Source organism: Seriola dumerili, unplaced genomic scaffold (assembly GCF_002260705.1).
Source record: "Seriola dumerili isolate Sdu_G_001 unplaced genomic scaffold, Sdu_1.0 BDQW01002174.1, whole genome shotgun sequence".
NCBI classification, from domain to species: Eukaryota; Metazoa; Chordata; class Actinopteri; order Carangiformes; family Carangidae; genus Seriola; species Seriola dumerili.
Window position 1 is genome coordinate 252,170 of NW_019176429.1, and position 19,430 is coordinate 271,599.

Below are 19,430 nucleotides of genomic sequence, written 5' to 3' on the forward strand. Positions count from 1 at the left end.
TGTACAGCTGTTCTGGCTATGTAGCGAGAGTAAAAACAAACATATAGCACCTTTAATATTACTGAAGTGCCTGAAAAGGCAAACAGCTTTGGACGCTTCATGTCAGCCGTTGTCCATTGTTCAATTCAACTAAACCTAAATTTAAAGAATATGATGCAACATTGTCAGTTAACCGTTTTCTTATTTGTCACACCACCAGTATGACATCCACACAGCCATCTTAAATTTGTGAATCTATCTGATCTCTACCATCCATCACATATGGCAATGTTTGTGACATCAGAGCACTTCAGTCTGACATGTACAGATGCAAAAAGCACCTTCAGTTAGAGCTATCAATTATTGATTTTGTTACACATAAACTATGTTTGAAATTGCTCTACTCCTGCTTGCACAGTTACATGATACAAACATTCAGATAGACATCCCCAACGTATGCACAGCAGCCTACAGTTCTTACAGTAGGAGCTCAGGACCCTTTGACAGACAACATCCAGTATACCATAAAGGTTCAGGGACTACAGCAGGCCATGCCATGCAGATTTATTGCTTGTTAACGTGGCTCCATTAATTTTGTTGGGCTCTACTCATCAGAATGACAGTGGTTAATTACAGACCGGGCAGTCTGCTTTAAAGTGCTTTGATGGTGGTTGATGAGCTGGTTGTGTTGTAAAAATTCTGGTGATGGACCAGGTCAAAGATACTTCAGTCTTAAAGTAAACTTGGCCCCACTGATTTGGAAGGAGAGTGAGAAAACAAGCCCAAAGCACCGTCCCTTCACTTTAATATCAACAATCTCAGCCAATGATTTTATTTGTGACGGGAGTCATTAAAATTAAAAAATCATTCAAAATTTTTTAAGTCAAATAATTTTGCTGCACAATCCTGAAACTTTATAAAGTGTGTCACTTGTTTTGTAGCAGTTGACACCTTGTATTCAGTAACTTAACACAGTCACATTTGTTTTCCATGTTTAGGTTATATGATGACAAGTGAACAATTTCCATGACAGCAGACAAACTCCAACCACTGCAGAAGGCCATCAGATGTAGCTGAAAGCTCTGAAGGAAATGTAGTAAGTGAACTATGTTAGCTCAACTCACTTTTTGTGGGGTGCCCCGGTGGCTCACTTGGTAGAGCGAGTACCACAAAGACTTAGTCCTACCTACGATCCGACCCATGGCCCTTTGCTGCCTATTCCCTCTCTCTCTCCCTGACTTTCCTGTCTCTCTCTCACCCCAACAATCAGAACAAAGGCAAAATGTCCAAAAACACAACTTTAAAACTGTTTTAAACCTTTTGCTGTTTCTTTGTTCATATTCTGGGTGTGTTTTCAAAATATCATAGTACATTTCTGAATCTCCTGAGACTCTTGAACTTTTAATGATTTACTTGCAGCTGAACGTTGTAGCGGTCAGAGTCTCAGTCTCACAGAACATCATCTTTAGTTCACAACACTGAACAAACAAACTGATACAAGCTCCTTAAGGAACAGATACCATAACTGAAAGTCTGATAGTTGCTTTGAAGTATTGAAGCAGTGCAAACTTCAGTGTATACTGTTATTGCATCCAATAAGTAGAAATAATTTGTACGAATATGTTTGACCCTCTATCTGAATGATGCCACATCCAGATCTTAGTTGCCTCTTTGACCTTCCTGTTTCAGGTGTCAACTGTCATTCAAAGGAAAATGTAATTATCAGTTCTGAATCTATGAACTGTAATTTTTCATAGTTTCTTTGGATAATAATTGTCCCCTGAAGGTGAATCCACTGACCCTTCCTCTACCGCCACCACCACCGCTACATTTACTGTACATTTGTATATGAGAAATATCACAATCTGATGACAGGTTACCATGAAGCTGATTGAATGAAGCACTTTCCTTTAGGCCAGCACTCACACCTTCAGCCCTCCTTCTGTTCAGGGTTTAAGAGCTGGAAATCTGACAGTATGTTGTCAGATTGCGGGGGCTGTTATTGGGGGCACAGAGTGTTAGTCATATGCGTATTTAATTAGTAATTATTGCCACAAAACAGGTGACATTTTTAGAAGCCAATTGAATATTTAATAATATCTGTGCAGTAAGATCATTTGAATTAGAGCATGTTATTGAATAAGCTGGAGAAATCCATACAGCAGATGAGATCCTGTGTTGCTGCAGTGTGCTGGTTTAGCTGGTGTCACTGAGGGTGGCCAGTATGGAGCTGGCCTGTGAGGCAAGTTTACTGCTGCTATGATCTGTCAGTTTACTGAGGCTCTCCTTCATGTTCACAGAGTTCAACTCCTCCTTCATCACACCTAGAGCAGACAGGGGTGAGAAAGAAGAAGAGAGTCTCATGTGAGATGGGTTGCAAACAGCAGCAGAAGTAAAAATGTGCAGATGTATTCAAGCTGTTTCATGTGTTCATGTGTGGATTGTGTATCCCATGCACAACCTTTCCACCTGTCGTTTAAAGTGAGAAACATAAGATGAGCTGCTTTTTCCTTGACAGCACAACAGATATGAAGACATACAGTCAGGACTGATGATCATTATTTAATGCATTAGTTCAACAGACTCTAGAAAGAACATCTAAACCTAAAGAGGCAACCTGAGAGCTGACTGCTGTATGCTGCTTTCAGTATGTCTTCTTACGGCCACTGGGTGCTGGTTCTAAAGAGACTTCAGCGAGCACTTTATTAGGAACAGCACGCTAACACTGGGTAGTTCCTGGGTTCCTCATGTCATGGATCATTTCTGCAGATTCATCAGCTGCACATTCAAGCTGCCAATTTCCTGTTCTACCACATCCCAAAGGTGTTCTACTGGATTCAGGTCTGGAGACTGGGAGGGGGGGGCACTGAAGTTCTCTGACACTCAACACTGTCATGTTGATGTAACCAGTTTATCCTGCTGGAAATAGCCATTAGAAGATGGTGAACTGTGGCCATGACGAAATCTCCACACCATCACACCACCACCACCAGCCTGGACTGCTGACACAAGGCAGGTTGGCTCCATGGATTCATGGATTCCACAGGAAGTGAAACCTGACATGGTCTTCTGCTGTTGTAGTCCATCCACCTCCAGGTTGGACGTGTTGTTACCTCCTCCAAGAATGTTATGTTTTCACCAGTGTTTGTTTGTTGATTGGTTTCATGCAAAAAGTACTGAACTGATTTTCACCAAACTTGGTGGATGGATGGGGAATGGACCAATGGAAGAACTTATTAAATTCAGGTGCTGATCCAGTTAAAGTGCCAGATCCAGCTTTTGTTGAGATCTATGACTTGATCCAGAAAATGATCTGGATCTGACAGAGATGTGTAGGATTTGTTTTTTTTGTTTTTTGTTTTTTTTTTAGTTTTTCTGCTCAGTACAGTTGTAAAAGTGGTTATCTGAGTGACTGTAGCCTTTCTGTCAGCTCCAACCAGTCTGCCCATTCTCCTCAGACCACTCTCATCAACAAGGTGTTTCACAGAAACTGCTGCTGCTCACTGGATGATTTTGTTGTTTTATACACTTCACTGCTGCCACATGATTGGCTGATTGAATAACTACATGAATAAGCAGGTGTACAGATATTCCTAATAAAGTGCTCAGTGATTGTATTTACAAAGTACCAACTTCTCTCTTAACATACAAAGAAATATATTGGGTTCTCGATTGAAATCAGAGCCTTATTTACATATTAAAGTTTAAATGAGACTTGCATGGTGCAGCTCCTGTGGTCAGATTGTTCTCACACTCTGACACATGTTGAGATATGCAGTGGAACAGAGATTCTGTGTAAAAATCGATCACATACTGGAGTTAGCCAGACTGCAGATGAGACCTAAAGCACTGAACTTGACTTCGACCGCCCCCACAGGATCCTCCAACATCTTCTTTAGCAGGGGCAACAGCTCCGCCTCCCCAAAGGGATCCTTCATCGACTCTGCAGTGATCACACAAACACACAGAGACACATATGAGTAAACAAAATGTACACGTTACATCATATACTCTAACTGATTTTTCTGCTCCCTAGTTGGTAGATGGAAGTGTAGCACATTGATTGCAGCTGGCTACACTTGTATGTCATCTCTAGCTGTAGTTTCATTGCTGGAGTGGCCCCAAAGAGCCATGGTTGTATTCAGTTGTTAATTAGCTTCTGTATTCCCTTGTAATGTTTTTTGTGCTTGATGCTATACAAGCAAACAGTTTGCTTTATTTATGTGCAGGGTGGTTATTTGCTTCTGCTTCGTACATTAGCTACAATAGTGGAACATACACACGTGTCAGTGTTTATTTTAAGTCTTGGGCCAATAATAAACCGTGGTTAGCCTGAGGTGGAGCTGTCCAACCACTGTGGTGCTGATTGCTCCTCACGCACAGGCTTGTCTTTCTTTTCTTTTTCGAACAACTAAGAAACTTGCCTGACTCATATCAGCATCAGCTGGTTCTGAAGAACTGCCTTCTTACATGCACAGTATATATGATGTATTGTGCAAAGCATGTGAAGTTATATAAAACCTAAAATAACTGCTCAACAGTGATTAAACAGCAGGACGGTATGGGACATCAAATGATGATCAGATGTATTATAATATATAAACAGTGTCCACAGAGAAAAGGTCACATTAGTCATAAACTGTAAGTCTGAGCCAGATGAGCCATTAACAACCACGACTGAAAACACTATAGAGCAGCATCACCAGGGGTTGAATTACGGGGATGATGGGAGAGACCCCCTTGATTAAGACTTTGACCCCCCAAATGAGGTTGAAATATTTATATATCCTTATTACCTGGAGGAACAGTAATGTTAGCTAGTTCCCAACTTTAACCTTCAGTTACAGTATATTTTCTAACTTAAACCTTCAGGTACAGTACCCGTTTAGCTAACTAGCACATGAGTCTCCCCTGTGCTCTCTGACTACGGTCTTGGAGCTGGAGCCGGAAATGTTAGTTAGTCTACACATCCAGAGATCCAGCCGTGTTAGTCTGTGTGATGAAATACTGTCCAACTATTCACAAACGTAGCGAACAAGGAAATAGAATAGAATAGACATTTCTATGACCTGCTAGGAAGACAACCATCACAATGTAGTTACAAATTCACAATTTAGATTTTCCTGTACTTTTAACTCTATAATTAACATCATATTCTTGATGACATCAGGGCCCATATTTGGCAAGCATCTGGTAAAATCTGTTCTAATTGGCATTTGTGTACCTATTTCAACTGTCCAAACTACTTCCAACCTCTGACAAGATTGAGGAGAACTGCAGAGCTGCCCTTACCTGTTCCAGGCAGGTCTGCTATAAAGGACAGACACGGCCACACTCTTCAGCCTCGCTGAGAGTTCACATATAGATGAAGTCTCTTTCTAGCAGTGACTCTGACACGCCTGATAAATTCAGTCCCAGACCCTTTGACTTTACATAAAACATCTGAAATTGCTTTACCAAGGTCAATGGCAGATGCTATCGCCAGAGCCACCAGGGCCTCGTTCTGCATGATGACATGTTCACTTGTTGCCATGGAGATAAGGTGCCGAACCCCATCTGCTTTGGCCACAGCACAAACAACTTCCTGTCAGAGAGAGGAAATCAGTCCATTACAGATAGTTAGTGTGTGTGTGTGTGTGTGTGTGTGTGTGTGTGTGTCTGTGTGTGCGCGCATATACATAAAGTGTCATCACATTAAACTCCAACAGACTGGGTGTGACTGCCATGAATCAACGGTGAGCGTTAGTTGAACCTAGATCAAAATAAACAGACTCACTGGGCTGCGACTGTGTCTGATGAAGGCAGCCAGTAAGCGACTGGCTTCTCCTCGGACTCCCGCGTGGTCTTTGGCCTCACACCACTCCATGACCCGAGCCAGCAGCACAGCATCTCTCCCCAGCACTAAGGCTGCCTCTTCTGACACACACAGCAGAGAGAAGGAAAACCGTTAACAGAGGAGAACAAAATCAAAAACAAACCAGGAAATCTGGCTACAGGCTGCCACTGAGTTGTACAGGTGAAAAAAAAGTGAAGACTTAAAGTCTCAACTCAAACAACAGTCTGATGCTGTGGGGTGGGAAGAGGGCTTGTGGCCACTTCTTGGCCACTTCTTGTTTTCTCCTACTCACACACAAACCCAGACCCAGTCATTCACAGAGGCTCCCATCAGAACTGACACCACGCTGTTACACGCTCCACTGGACCTCCTGAACTGTCAGTTATTGAAATGTAATATTGTGGAAATCTGCCTCGACCGAGTGGTGCCTACGCATGGTGCCACAGCAGCAACAGTCACAGCCTGTCTTACATACCTCTACGACGTATGTGAATTTTAAAACTCTTCAAACTAACAGTTAATCTCACCTTGTCCGTCCACCATCATGCGCAGTGTCCCCAGCAGTTTGAACTGAACCGGCGGCATGTCAGAGCGCAGCAGGGTCTTTATCCTCTCAGTCACCCCGTCCTCCAGCATCCGCACTTTGTTAGTGGCTGAAACACACACATGTGGTACTGATGCACTTCCTGAGTGTCTCAGTGTGGACGGTGTGTGTGTTTACATGTATTGCTTTGTATGGTTTATAATGACAAAACACATTCAGGACATTAGCGTCCAGCCTGACCCAGGTATTTTTTTGACTCTTGGTGCGAGCATGTATGACTCTGTCCTTTCAAAGATAAGTTACAGTGTTAATCTTCAAGTAATTACTTTGACATTTGGTGAGTGGTGCCATATCTCTACTGTTTTACTCTGATCAGTACCAGGAATGGCCAGGTTCCTCAGCGCGCTCAGTCCAGCGTGTTGAACAGACACATCTCCTTCATCGACATGTTGCTCCAGCAAAGTCAGGATGTGAGGAACCACGCCGAGGTCCAGCATCTTCACACAGTTACTGTCTGACAGAGACACAACAGGCCAAAACCGACACTTTCAGAACCTGATTAGTGTGTGACATTACAGTACACCACATCAAAGTGTAGACATGCAATCCCAACTCACACAAGGTCAGTTTAATTAACACAAACTCAAATGAAGTAATATTGTATTACTTTTAAAGATGTTGGTGTCTAAGGCAACATGTTGATGTTGAATGGCCTATAGCAGCAGTTCCTCTAACAGCCACTAGGTGCTGGTTTCAAACTTGGGGAACTTGTCACACATGACACTCATTAAATTAAGAATGGAAAGAAATAATTAACATAATGTCCAACATAATCCACAGAAAGATCCCTGTACTCCCGGAGATTATTCTTTGTCTTTTTCCAAAAGCATTGTCCCTAAGAACTCATGACAGTAAGTTGGTTAATCGCTGCCATCATGAGAGAAACGTCTTATTGCCATAAGATGGAAAAGTGTTTGTTGTCCATCTTGGGGTCGTTGGATCAATAGCTTTCTTCTTGCATAGTGATTGAAAGGCTTACATGCATCAAACAAAAAACTCCTATTTTTCATAAAATATGGGATTCATTTCTCAATTTCTTGGAATCAATACCTGACAACCCAATTTCTTGAATTTGACATTTACCAAATGAGACTGTACCCTTTTATTTATTTATTTAGATTTGCAAGTATGTAAGTTCGCACATAAACACGTTGATATATGTTTAAGTCATATATTAATTATTATTTTGTAAAGCATCATTACTGTTGTCATAAAAGCTGATTTTGGGAGGGAGGGAAGGAGGGGAAAGTTGTTTCAAAATGTGTGTGTGTGTGTGTGTGTTTACAATCAATAAAGATCAATAAAGATCAGTAAAAATCAATAAACATCAGTAAAAGAAAAAATCAACAAGAATTAGCAACATGTACTTTAAGGACAAAGGTCTTATTATTTATAGATAGATACTTAGGACCAGACATGTGGGACATGTTAACACGTTCCCAAACAATTTAATTAGCTCAGTCAGCTGATGAAAACAAAAGCCTGGAGCCTGTAAGGCCCTTGGAGTTTTGAGGTCCCTGGACAGCAACATGCACTGTCTCTCCCACTGAATATGAAATCAATACAAATCAATCAATGTTGTTTTTGATGGCTTCTTCCTGTGAAGTGTGTCTTGCTGGTGGTTTTGAGGATCTTTCCATTAAGAAGATATTAAATCTTAAACCTGCAATAACTGATTTTTGGCCACTTGTTTTCAGGAGATAAACAGTTAATTGAAAATGAACATATCATCACCTTAGTTGAGATGGGGAAATTGTTAGCAAACAGTCTATTACACATCTATTTACACATCAAGCTGACACAGCAAAATCATTCAGTGTTTACTTCAACCTGATGAATCTTAATCCAGTGTCCCCTCTCTGTTAGCTCTGTGTTGGGTCTCTTTAGCTGCTAAATGCTTCACTATGTTGACCAGCTGCTCTCTGAATGAGTGTGTTTGCTGCTGAGCAGGGAATGGGCTGCGGCTTTTTCCTCTGACAAACATAGATACAAATCTCTTTGCAGTCTGTGATAAACATCTCACCATTTCTGGCGAAGTTGGCGATGGCCAAGGCTCCGGACAGCTGCAGCTGAGTGTTGGAGCTCTGCAGCCAGGACAGCACATCCTGATACACCAGTCCTGACCCCTCACCAAAACACTTCTGCATGGACTCATCTGGCAGAGACACAATAATAATATATGGTGGATGATGTGAGGATGATTTGCTGCAACAGATCAGTAATAAAACAACAGTGGTGCACTGATTTCAGAGATTTCTGCTTTCAGACATACAAAGACTGTATAAAGCCTGTGACACACTACCACCCAGAAAGGTCACTCTGTCCAGATAAATGGGGCAGAAAGCTGTGATAATACTGGAGACAACCTGCCTGGCTGGTCTGTTATGTCATGCCCGGCCCACACCCTCTGCACTTTTCTATCTCTGTCTCCTCCTCCGTCTCTTTCTTTAGATGACAGCTAATGAAATTCAGTCCACACTACATTTATGGTGCATTCACACAGACATGCATGGATGCAGTGAGAGAGGACAAGACATGACAGTCAGTGTTATTTCAACTGACAAGCTGAAAATACAGAGTAAATTACATGCACAGGATTTTCTGATTACCTAAACCAGACTCATCACATCACAAATTTCTTTGTCTGTGCGGGTTGAATGAGGTGAAAGACAGAAACACATGAAAAAATAGTAAATGATATACCTACACTGAGACAGTGTTGTTGTCACAGATGTCCCATGAGGACAAGGACCTGCATCACTCACCTCCTAAAAGCAGGGACACTATGAGGTTGGAGGCGATCTTGATGCTGCAGAGGTCATGGGGGTCAGAACCTCCCTGCAGGCCCCGGATCATCTCTGATAAAGCCTCTGGTACTCCTGACTCTGCAAACTGCAGCTTCAGTGCATCTGGTGGTGCAGGACAACCAGGTCAGCTTTACCACTGTCTTTTGTAAGCATTTTTAAAAACTAACACTGTCTACCAGTAAAAATACAACATCAAGAAAAGCTGCAGCAGTGCAGATGCAACCATTGTCCTTGCTGTTGAAGCTGGAGAACAGTTGTCTGTTGTGATAATTACGGGAGACTGGGGGCGGTTGGAACAAGTCTTATTCCTCCAATCAGAAACATGCTACTCACACATACTAAATATTCTCAGTTAGACCCTCCTTCCATCAGCAAGACAGAAGACACATTCAACATCTGCTGCTGCATTTACTGAAAAAAAAAAAAGGTCAGAGGAATGAAAGGAATTTTTTTTTCATTAGCTATATTTTTGTCAAACTGTCCTTGAGCGTTTTATCAATTCTTTTGAATCATTGTTTTGTTTGATTTGTAAGTGACACGGTTAGCATGTGTCAGTGTGTTTAGCACATATGTTCCGTCATGGCTGACCAGGTAAAGACGGTTGTAACTGTCTCCAAGCTCAGCAGCCAAATCAACACAGACCCACACAACAGTGTGTTTAACATTTTAGTTAGAAATAGAGAAAATAGGAGGATAATTTTGTCCCACAGCAAAACAGATGAAACAATAATTGCTCATTTGAATTATTATTTGTTAGCCTCACATGGTCTTTTATATATTTGCCTGTTCTTTTCATCATAAGCAATAAAATAAATAAATTGTGCCCATTTTGACTGAAGGTAGGTTCCATGTTCTACACAAAACAAAACTCAATAACTGTTCTTTGATAAATATTGTTAAATAAATAAATAATACTATAATATTATTGTTCAACTATGCATATTTTCAGAATACTGTACAAATTGAGACAAAAAGCAAAAGTTTTTCAGTGAAATCGAATGTATTTTTAATTAGTTGCAACCGTCCCTGATCTGTGTTTCAACCGACCCCCGTCTCCTATGTTCTTCTGATCAATGAATATTATCAGCTATTGTTCTCTTTTATCCCTGATAATCTGAATTGTGCATTCCTCTATTGCAGAGCGGACAGTGGACAGTATTTAACTGATATTATATTAAATATAAGTCAAGTCAAGTGGGGGTTTGATTTTTAATCATAGCCCCAGTCGCTTTAGATATGAAAGTAAAGGCTACCTCAGTATAAACAATAATGAAAATCTCTGATGAAGCCTGACTTTATCAGTCCCAACTTGAGAGGTTTTCATATGGATCTCAGATCAAATATCAAGTCAGAGTTTCATCAGTGAGTCCTCCTCCCCGAAGGTCTTACCACTCTCGCCCAGTGCGCCCAGTATCTCCAGGATGACATGTCGGCGTTCGGCATCAGGCGCCCGTTTCAGCTGAAACGTCAGCACATCTGCCACGTCCTGCTCTGCCAGGGCTTCTCTCGCAGAGTCTGCAAACACAGGGGTCTATAACTATGGACAGCGTTGGAGGTAACTAATTATCCTGACTGCCAGTCATCACACAGCTGACATCTACTGCCAGTTGAACACAGCAGCAGATTTCCTGCCCTCCTCTTGATTGGGGTTAAACAACAGTGTATTTAAAACCTCTGTTCTTCTGAGACAAGCTTTATTGCTTCATCCTGGTGTTTTCACTGTGAGCTGTAACTCAGACTCATTGTTTGACATCTTCAGAGATGAGATGAGTTGGAGAAGCAGTGAATCAGATCTGTGTTTGTGTGTTGCTTCTTCCCACTGCTTTCTCTCAGCGCTGTACGCAAACACTTTAAAAACCTCACTGACCGACAGTGTGTTCCAGCATTTACTCCACCCTTGTACCTGTGAGCAACTTAGTCTGTTTTATATGAGTGACAAGGGAAACCCATGAGAGCGAGATGATATGTCTAAATATTGAGACAGTGTGATTCAAACCATGGAAAATAATGATAAATTACTACAATGAATAAAATCTAAATAATCACCCATGTCAGCCAGGTTACAGAGGGCCAGCAGGCAGACATTCACCAGTGGGTCATTCTCTGGATACTCCCTCATTATGGACACCAGTCTGGGGATGACACCGCTCTGGACTAACTGGTCCTGTTGGTACGCTGGGTGGGAGGTCAGAGAGAGAGACAGGGGAAGCGATGAAGAATACAGTGACTGATTTATTCTGGTATTTGTTTTTAATACAAAAAGAATCATTTCTTTAAGGTCAGTGTTTCAATTTATGGCCAAGACAATTGTATACAATTAATCACATTTAACGGAGGGTAATAAAAAATGAAAGCCATATACATAGCACCTAAAGATGCAGAGAGACTGTCAGCCTCTGTCACCCTCAACAGAACAGCCTCTGCTTCATCAGCACACTCTTCATCATCAGTAAAGCCTTGTGACTGAGCCAGCACCGTCACACCAACTCACAGTTGTCAAAGCAGATGCGCCCGATGGCCCGGCCAGTGTTCAGCAGCATCTCCGGGTTATTGCTGTTCAGATGGGGAACCAGCACCTTCACCAGGCCCGCCTCAATGCACGGCTCCCTGACTGCAGCTACAACACACACAACCATGAGACGTTACCTCTTCAACTCTGGTATTTCCCTTAAATGTACAGCAGATACTTAAACCTGCTGTATTTTATCACTATTTGCAGTATAGTATCTTGTTTTCTATTCTCCAAAAACCTAACAGCTAATGACCAGTGTAGCAGGGTCCCACTGTACCTTCACGGGCCATCTCTGCCACCACCAGAGCCACCTGGCAGGTCAGGCTGCTTTTCCTCTGTAAGGCCTGGGCCAGCGTGGGTAGAATCCCACTTCTGGCAATGTCAACAGCAGCATCTTTCTCTGTGGACACACAACAGCAGGAATTCAAACCACAGCCTGTACTAGAGATATGTGGGGTTTTGAGTTTACACAGTGAAGCTCTGATGTGACTTTGATGACTGCAGGTGTTTGCATTAAAAAAGGCACCGTCACAGATGGTTTTGGTGGCCTCCTCACCTTTTCTCTACTGCCAACGTCACACTTTCACTTTTATTTAGGTGACAGGCCGGATGCAACATGTACTTTAAGAAGGTCTTATGTTTTATAGATAGGTACCTAGGACCAGACATGTCAGACATGTTACACATTCCCAAATTGAATTAGCTCAATCAGCTGACCAAAAGCCTGGAGCCTTTAAGGTCCCTGGAGTTTTGAGGCCTCAGGGCAGCTACATGCATCGCCTCTACCACAGAATATGAAACACAGTTTTTTCTATAAGCAGTTCAGGATCCAAGATCACCTATTCCTGTGAAGTGTGTCTTGCTGGTGGTTTTGAGGATCTTTCCATTAAGAACATATTAAATAATAATATTAATACTTGTTTTCAGCAAAAATAAGCAGTTAATTTGGTTAGTTGTATCACCCTGACAACGAGTTTTCAATTTGCACACAAAATCCAGGCTAATGTAAAGCACTGGCTTTCAGTCACACACCTACTACTGCCTATGTCATGTCAATTTTAGATGAAGGTCACATGTCTGAAGCGCCTGAGTCGCTTTTAAAAATCAGTCTGATGAGGTCAAACCTGCAATGTTTCTGTAAGGCTACAGCAAAAAGCCATTAGGGTAGAGCCATTTTGGACTGCGGTGCCTTCATTTTGAATATATGATACCACTTCACAATAAGACTCCCCTTATAAAGGATTTGTGAAAGGTTTTCAACTAGTTAATTAATTAGCTTGCTAACACTTTATAAATGATTTATAAGCTGTTATAACACAGTAGATAAAAATGGGCGACAGTGACCTGTTGCTTGCCAAATAGTGAGCACACATGTATCTGTACTGTTGAGCCTCATATCTTTTGTTTTCATATCGTTTTCTCCATCATCATTTGTAGCTGCTGCTTCATCACCTTTGTTCAGTTACTATCAATGAACCACCATCAGCATCTTAATGGTCAAATCGTTTCATTTGACAGATCAGATTATGGCAGATCACATGATCATATCACATGACCAGATTCATCCTCTGAGGGCGTGCCAGTATTGTTTACCTTGACATGCTCTCAGCAGCCGTCCTCATTATAATCACAGCTGTTGATCAGACTCTTCTGCACAGTGGAGATTAACATGGAGATGCTTTTTGCTGGTTGGTCTCTTCTTTACTTTAGCATTCCAGGTAGAACACAACACTTTTCTTGGTATCTCATCTTTACAACCATTTATGAATGAATTACTAACATTGTTAACTGGCAAAGGAGTCGTATTGTAAAGTGTAAAACACATCCCCATTTATTAATGAATTACTATAATTTATAACTGGTAAAAGGAAGCCTAATTGATTTAGTAGTCGTTGTTTATTAAGTAATCACACATAATACAGTAAATATAAACAATATAGACAGAAAAAACAAAAACAAAAAATAAAGTGATCGGCCTATGTACTAAGTAGTGACTGAACAGACTTGTATATGCCTGCCTACATTCTTATCAATACAGTAACTAAAAGAAAAGAAAATCATTCCCACTTGTAACCTTCAGATATATCTCCTTTTCATCCTTTTTTTTTAGCTTTTTGAACCATAAACTTACAAACATCTCTAAAATCATATAAACTAGAAAAAACAACTATCCAGTGTAATAAGTATTGTGAAAGTTGAAACTGTACTATGGCAGTCAGAAAAAAATCTGGGCCCTTCCGATTGTATATGTGAAACTAAAAATCCTTTATTTGAATATGGATGCCAACGCGTTTCGAGTAATTAATTACTAATTAATGAGTAGAAAGCATTAACTTGATCTTGCCAAATAGTGAGCCTGCATCAATGTATGAAAACTGTGAGAACTTGTTTATAATTGTTTATTTATGTTTTTTAAAGTGTTAACAACCAAATGAATAACCTAATTATAAACTATTTATAAATCCTTTATAAGGGTGGTCTTATTATAAAGTGGAAATGAAGACAATGAGTGAATGTATCAGAGAAACTACAGGGCAGATCGAGAAGTGAGAGCTGACATGAAGCCAGCAATGTTTCATATTCCTTATTCCACATTCATCTTCCCCAGAACACTCTGGGGAGCATGAATATTTATTTCTAGTAATGCACAACTTTCTTCACTTGCAGAATGAAAGGGCTGAGCTACAGATGACAGAAGGAAAAGTAAAAACCATCATGGCCTGTTTAGTCTAACCTGCACATCAGAGCTAAGCTGTGTGAGATGGTGCAGGTGTGTGACATGACTTACTCTTTTCCAGCAGAGAAGTCAGCACCGTGTCCAAATGAGGCTTGAGCTCCTCTTCAATCAACTCTGTGCTCACACTGATAGCCTTTAGTGCCTCACTCAGAGAGTCTGCAACACACACACACACACACACACACACACACACACACACACCACCACCACCACCACCACCAGACAACAACAACAACAATAAAAGTTAACAATATGGCAGCTTTAAAAGACTTCCTTATCCCCCTACAAAAACACATGAACACTAAATTTTGCATAAATGAACAATAACAAAACAAAACATTAGCAGGAAGTGTATGAGGTACAGCAAATGGTGTGAGCATATGTGTATCACTAGAGTTATAACTGGAAGTGTCAGAATAGCATTGGCTGCATGAACCCTATGAGACTGGACTGGTCAGCTGATGCCCACTCAGCTGTGAATCAGCTGGTGATTGTGAGGCATGAATGAAGCAACTGATGCCCAACCTGTGGGCCATGAAGGTATTGCAAGTGGGCTAACAAAGCATTTGCAAACAGTACAATTTTGGTGACAAAATTTAATAATAAAAAATAAAACTATAGATAATGTTTTAAATGTTTCAAAATGTAATGATCTTTAAAAACATAAAAAATGTTTAAAAACTTCTTTCATTGTTTTTTTTTCTCATATTAAGGCCTATCACTGTGATAAGCCAATGATGGGAACTTTTACGTTGTGCACGTCCTACTTGTTTGCAATCCTAGTCTGATTGTGCACTAAAAGATTGCATCTATGGCAAAAACTGGAGGATCAAAATGGACAGCTGTCAGCAACAGGAAGAGTTAAGAGGAAAGAGAGACAGAGACAGATGGTGATCTCTCCCCATCAAACAAAAAAGAAAAATTGAGCTTCCTGCATGTTTCCCTGCTTTCAGTTCAATCCTGAATGTTTGATCATCATCATTATAATAACAAATGTTCTGACAACATATTATTTGGCCTCCGTATTGTAATTTGGTTGGATGTGGATCACAAACATTTTTGAGATTTTCAAGTGGAGTATGAAAAGGTAAGGAAAAGGTTGGGAACCCCTGGTGCAAATAAATACTCCACCTTTGGACTACTAAAGTGTTCAGTGGTTATTTCTTCATCAACCCTGCACTCATGTTGAATGAGTTGTAAATACTGTATTAGTCCTCATATATCTGAGTGTATTGAACCGAGAACTTTCTTGCTGTGAGACAACAGTGCTCATCACTGCACCAACGTGATGCCCCACACCTCTACATTGGCAAATATAAACAAGACTAGGTCTAGACCTAGTGTTATGTCTGGACTGTCTATGGTCAAATCCTGATTTTATAACTGTGAGATCGTCTGACAAAATCACCAAACACATATATGAAAGAAAGACTGAGCTGTGATTTCAGATGGATTTACTGTAACATGGTCACTCAGAGAGAACCTTAGAAGAGACGGACTGTCTTTCTTATTTTTTACTTAATTTTTCAGGCTTTTCCCTTTATTACAGCCAGAGAGAGAGAGAGAGAGAGAGAGAGAGAAAGAGATAGAGAGAATGACATGCAACAAAGTGCCACAGGCCGGTCTTGAACCTGGGCCACCATGGCAAGGACTAAGCAAAAATGACATGCTCCACCAGGTGAACCACCGGGGCCAGAGACAGATTATCTTTGTTATTGAGTCTCTCACACAGAGCACAGCCTCCGTCTGGATCCACAATAGTTTAATCTTTATTTACTTCAGCTCCAGAACGTCACAGACTTTTATTAGAGGCAGGTCTTTATGTCTGCCTCCCTCTGTTTAATATGTAGAGTTGGTCATAGTCGTTAGTACGAAGCCTTGTTACTGATGTCCTCTCTCCTGCTCTCTCTGTTCGCTGTGTCTTACGTTTAGTTATTCCTCTGCCTCCTTTAGTAATAATGATACATGGAATCAATGTAGTTTATTTGCTGTAATGGAGGCAAGGCTCAGTGTATTGGAAGTGCTCCTCCTCTTCCCTGCAGTTGCTGAGCAGCCGGGAAAACAGAGCAGCTCGATAGACTGTGGCTCATCACCAGTGGTTGAAATATGATCAGTCAGTGGAATTCATGATTGTAACATGTCTGCTTTATTGTTGGAAAGCTGATATCTACTGTAACACATTAGCTTAATGTGTTACAGTAGATATGTTTGAGCACAGAGGATAATTAAAAAAAACTATTCGTAGATCATAATATCGGAGCAAAACCCACCAATAAATGTAAACCATACAGACTAGCATGACAAGACAAGCTTCATGATAACAACTGAATCAATGTAGTTTGGAAATCGCCCTGTCTCTGCAATATTAGTGGTCCAGCACTTAGTGGTTGGTCCAGGAAAAGAGGTCGAACAGCTACTAGAAAGGATATTATAAAATCTGGTATAGATATTCACTGACCCCGGGGAATGATCCTGGATAATTCTGCTGACCCTGACCATTCAAAGTTTCATCCTGATATAGATACAACATGAAAAATATCTTGAAATGAATGATTAGACTACCACAAAATTTATTGTGGATACTCACCCCCAGAGGATGAAGGGATATGTTCATTTTGACCTCCTGACCTTTCCACCATCAACTCATATCACTATAAGAAATATCAAACTCTTAAGGGCAGATTAGAACGTAATATACATATATCCCTACATCCATGCCCCTCAGAGGAAAAACATCACAAACATTCAGTGTCATTACAGGAAGCAGTGCACCCGTTACGTCACAAGGCACAAAGTAAATGTGTGGAGGTCGACTATGACCACGCTTGACTTTCATTCAGGAGACTGCCCCTGTCACAGCCCTGCAGTTAACTTAGCCAAGTGTTTCAGTCGCCTGACCTTAACCCTCATTTATTTTCCACGACCTCTTCTGTTTTTCTGACCTTAACTTTACCCTATATGCCATAGGCAGAAACAGGAAGTGAGAACAACATTGCTGGTGAATGTAATCTGTGGTTTTAGTTAATTCAGTTAGTTAGTTCAGTCTGATTACAGCCTTTCAACCTGAGACATCTTCAATCATTTGGTCCATTGCTGGCAGCTCAGGTGCAAGCTTCAGGAGCTGCATACACAAATGTACATACAATAAAATGCATTACACACACACACACACACACACACACACACACACACACACACACACACACACACACACACAGAGTGAGGAGAGACCTGCAGATGGTAATCACCTCAGCTAATCCGTTGTAAGTCGAATGAAAATAGCCTGAGTGGAGGGGGCTATCAGGCTAAGACAGCCTGCAAGGTTGGGATCTAACCCCCACGTCCTTGTGAGTGTGTATGTGTGAGTGTCTGAGAGAGGGAGAGAGAGAGAGAGAGAGAGAGCGAGAGCGAGACTATGTTCATGCGTCCATGTGTGTTTGACAAGAGAGCAGGCGAGCAATTTACTAATCAGTCCCACAGAGAGATGTGAGGGAGTCCCCAGGGTGCTTATTACAGCGTCTTCAACTACTCTGCATGTTTCCACATATACAAACATACAGGCTTGTCTACATACTGTAACACACATATATGTAGCAGTTTGGATGTAATAGAAGGAACAAGTGCACAATCTAATCCAATACAACAGTCCAGCAATAAATCCCATGAAGCTTCTTATGTTTAGTGGTGCTCAGACTGTCAGGGAGCTGTTGATTCACCCCTGTGATCATTTTAAATAAATGTGCAATGCTTCCACTGGCAGCAGTTAGCAAGACGAATAACAGTCGGCAGCAGCAGTAGTTTGTGATGAGGCTGGGGTGTTGGGTGGTGGTGTGTCTTCAGCTTCTAATGCGTGACAGCCAAAGGCAACTGAATAGTTCCTGTTCCTCCACTCTGGAGCTAAACAGAGCACTCTCACTGGCCACTGACACAAACAGCTCGATGTTGCTGGGGTTGTCTGGACTGACACTGGGGAGTGGTGCAACTCCACGCCTTGCACCAACACAGATGAAAATATTTGAAATTCAATGCAATGCAATGCAAAAAAACAAACAAAAAAAACAGAGAGAGGAGCCCCTGCTTTACTATTTGGAAACAATGATGTTACAGGCGGTGTGTATTAGAGACTGACTCTATCTATCTATCTATCTATCTATCTATCTATCTATCTATCTATCTTTTGCTATTCCCCTTATACACACATTGAAACACACACATTCCCTGCTGTGTGATGCCTAAAATCATACAACTGCACAGTGGATGTTCGATATGAGGCTACTCACCGGTGTCTGTCATGGCTGCTGGTCGGCAGGCTCTCTGCTGGCTGGCTCACTGCCTCTGCCTGCTAGCACTGTCTATGTGTGTGTGCGTTTGTGTGCGTGTATGTGTGTTTGTGTGTTTGTGTGTGTGTGTGTGTGTGTGTGTGTGTGTGTGTGTGTGTGTGTTTGGGTGTGTGGCAAGCAAAGGAGCTCCCCTCCCCTCCCCTCTTAAGGTCAGGTGTACCCCAACTCTGTCTCTCACTCTGTCTGTTTCTCTCTACTCCTCACTCTCACTCCCTCGATCCCATTATCCATCTCTCTCTCTCTCTTCCTCTTTCTCTCTCCATCCTCCCTGCCCCCACTGCGCTTGCGCTCTCTCTCTCTGCTCATTTGCTCTCTGTTCCCACCTTGATCTTCCTCTCTCTCTCTCTCTCTCTCTCTCTCTCGCCCTCTCTCTCTCTCTTTCTCAATTCACAAATTCAGATAAGCTTCATTGTTCAGATAAGAGTATCTACTGCACATAAAAACATGATAGACAATAAATAAAGACAAATAAACGGCCTAAAATCTGGAATGTTTTTTGAATGCAATATAATGTTTCTCACTCATTGTCATTTTTTTTACAACACTGAAAGAAAAAAACCCTCTATTTTACAGAAATATTTAATGGAATAATATTTAGCTATGGATAAGACCACC

The 19,430-nt window shown here is 41.3% G+C and overlaps 1 protein-coding gene across 1 annotated transcript; it reads right to left on the reverse strand.

The window, feature by feature from the left end:
* Positions 1-1,236: 1,236 nt before the first annotated feature.
* LOC111239225 (rap1 GTPase-GDP dissociation stimulator 1-like) lies at positions 1,237-18,842 on the reverse strand. Its single transcript, XM_022769057.1, has 14 exons — positions 18,756-18,842; positions 14,527-14,631; positions 12,016-12,138; positions 11,718-11,843; positions 11,273-11,401; positions 10,616-10,741; positions 9,185-9,328; positions 8,443-8,574; positions 6,739-6,873; positions 6,343-6,468; positions 5,756-5,895; positions 5,437-5,563; positions 3,794-3,922; positions 1,237-2,303 (listed from the first exon to the last, which is right to left on the reverse strand). The coding sequence occupies exons 1-14, from the start codon at positions 18,766-18,768 to the stop codon at positions 2,176-2,178; spliced, it is 1,683 nt and encodes a 560-aa protein (XP_022624778.1). The 5' UTR covers positions 18,769-18,842; the 3' UTR covers positions 1,237-2,175.
* Between the last annotated feature and the right edge of the window lie 588 nt (positions 18,843-19,430).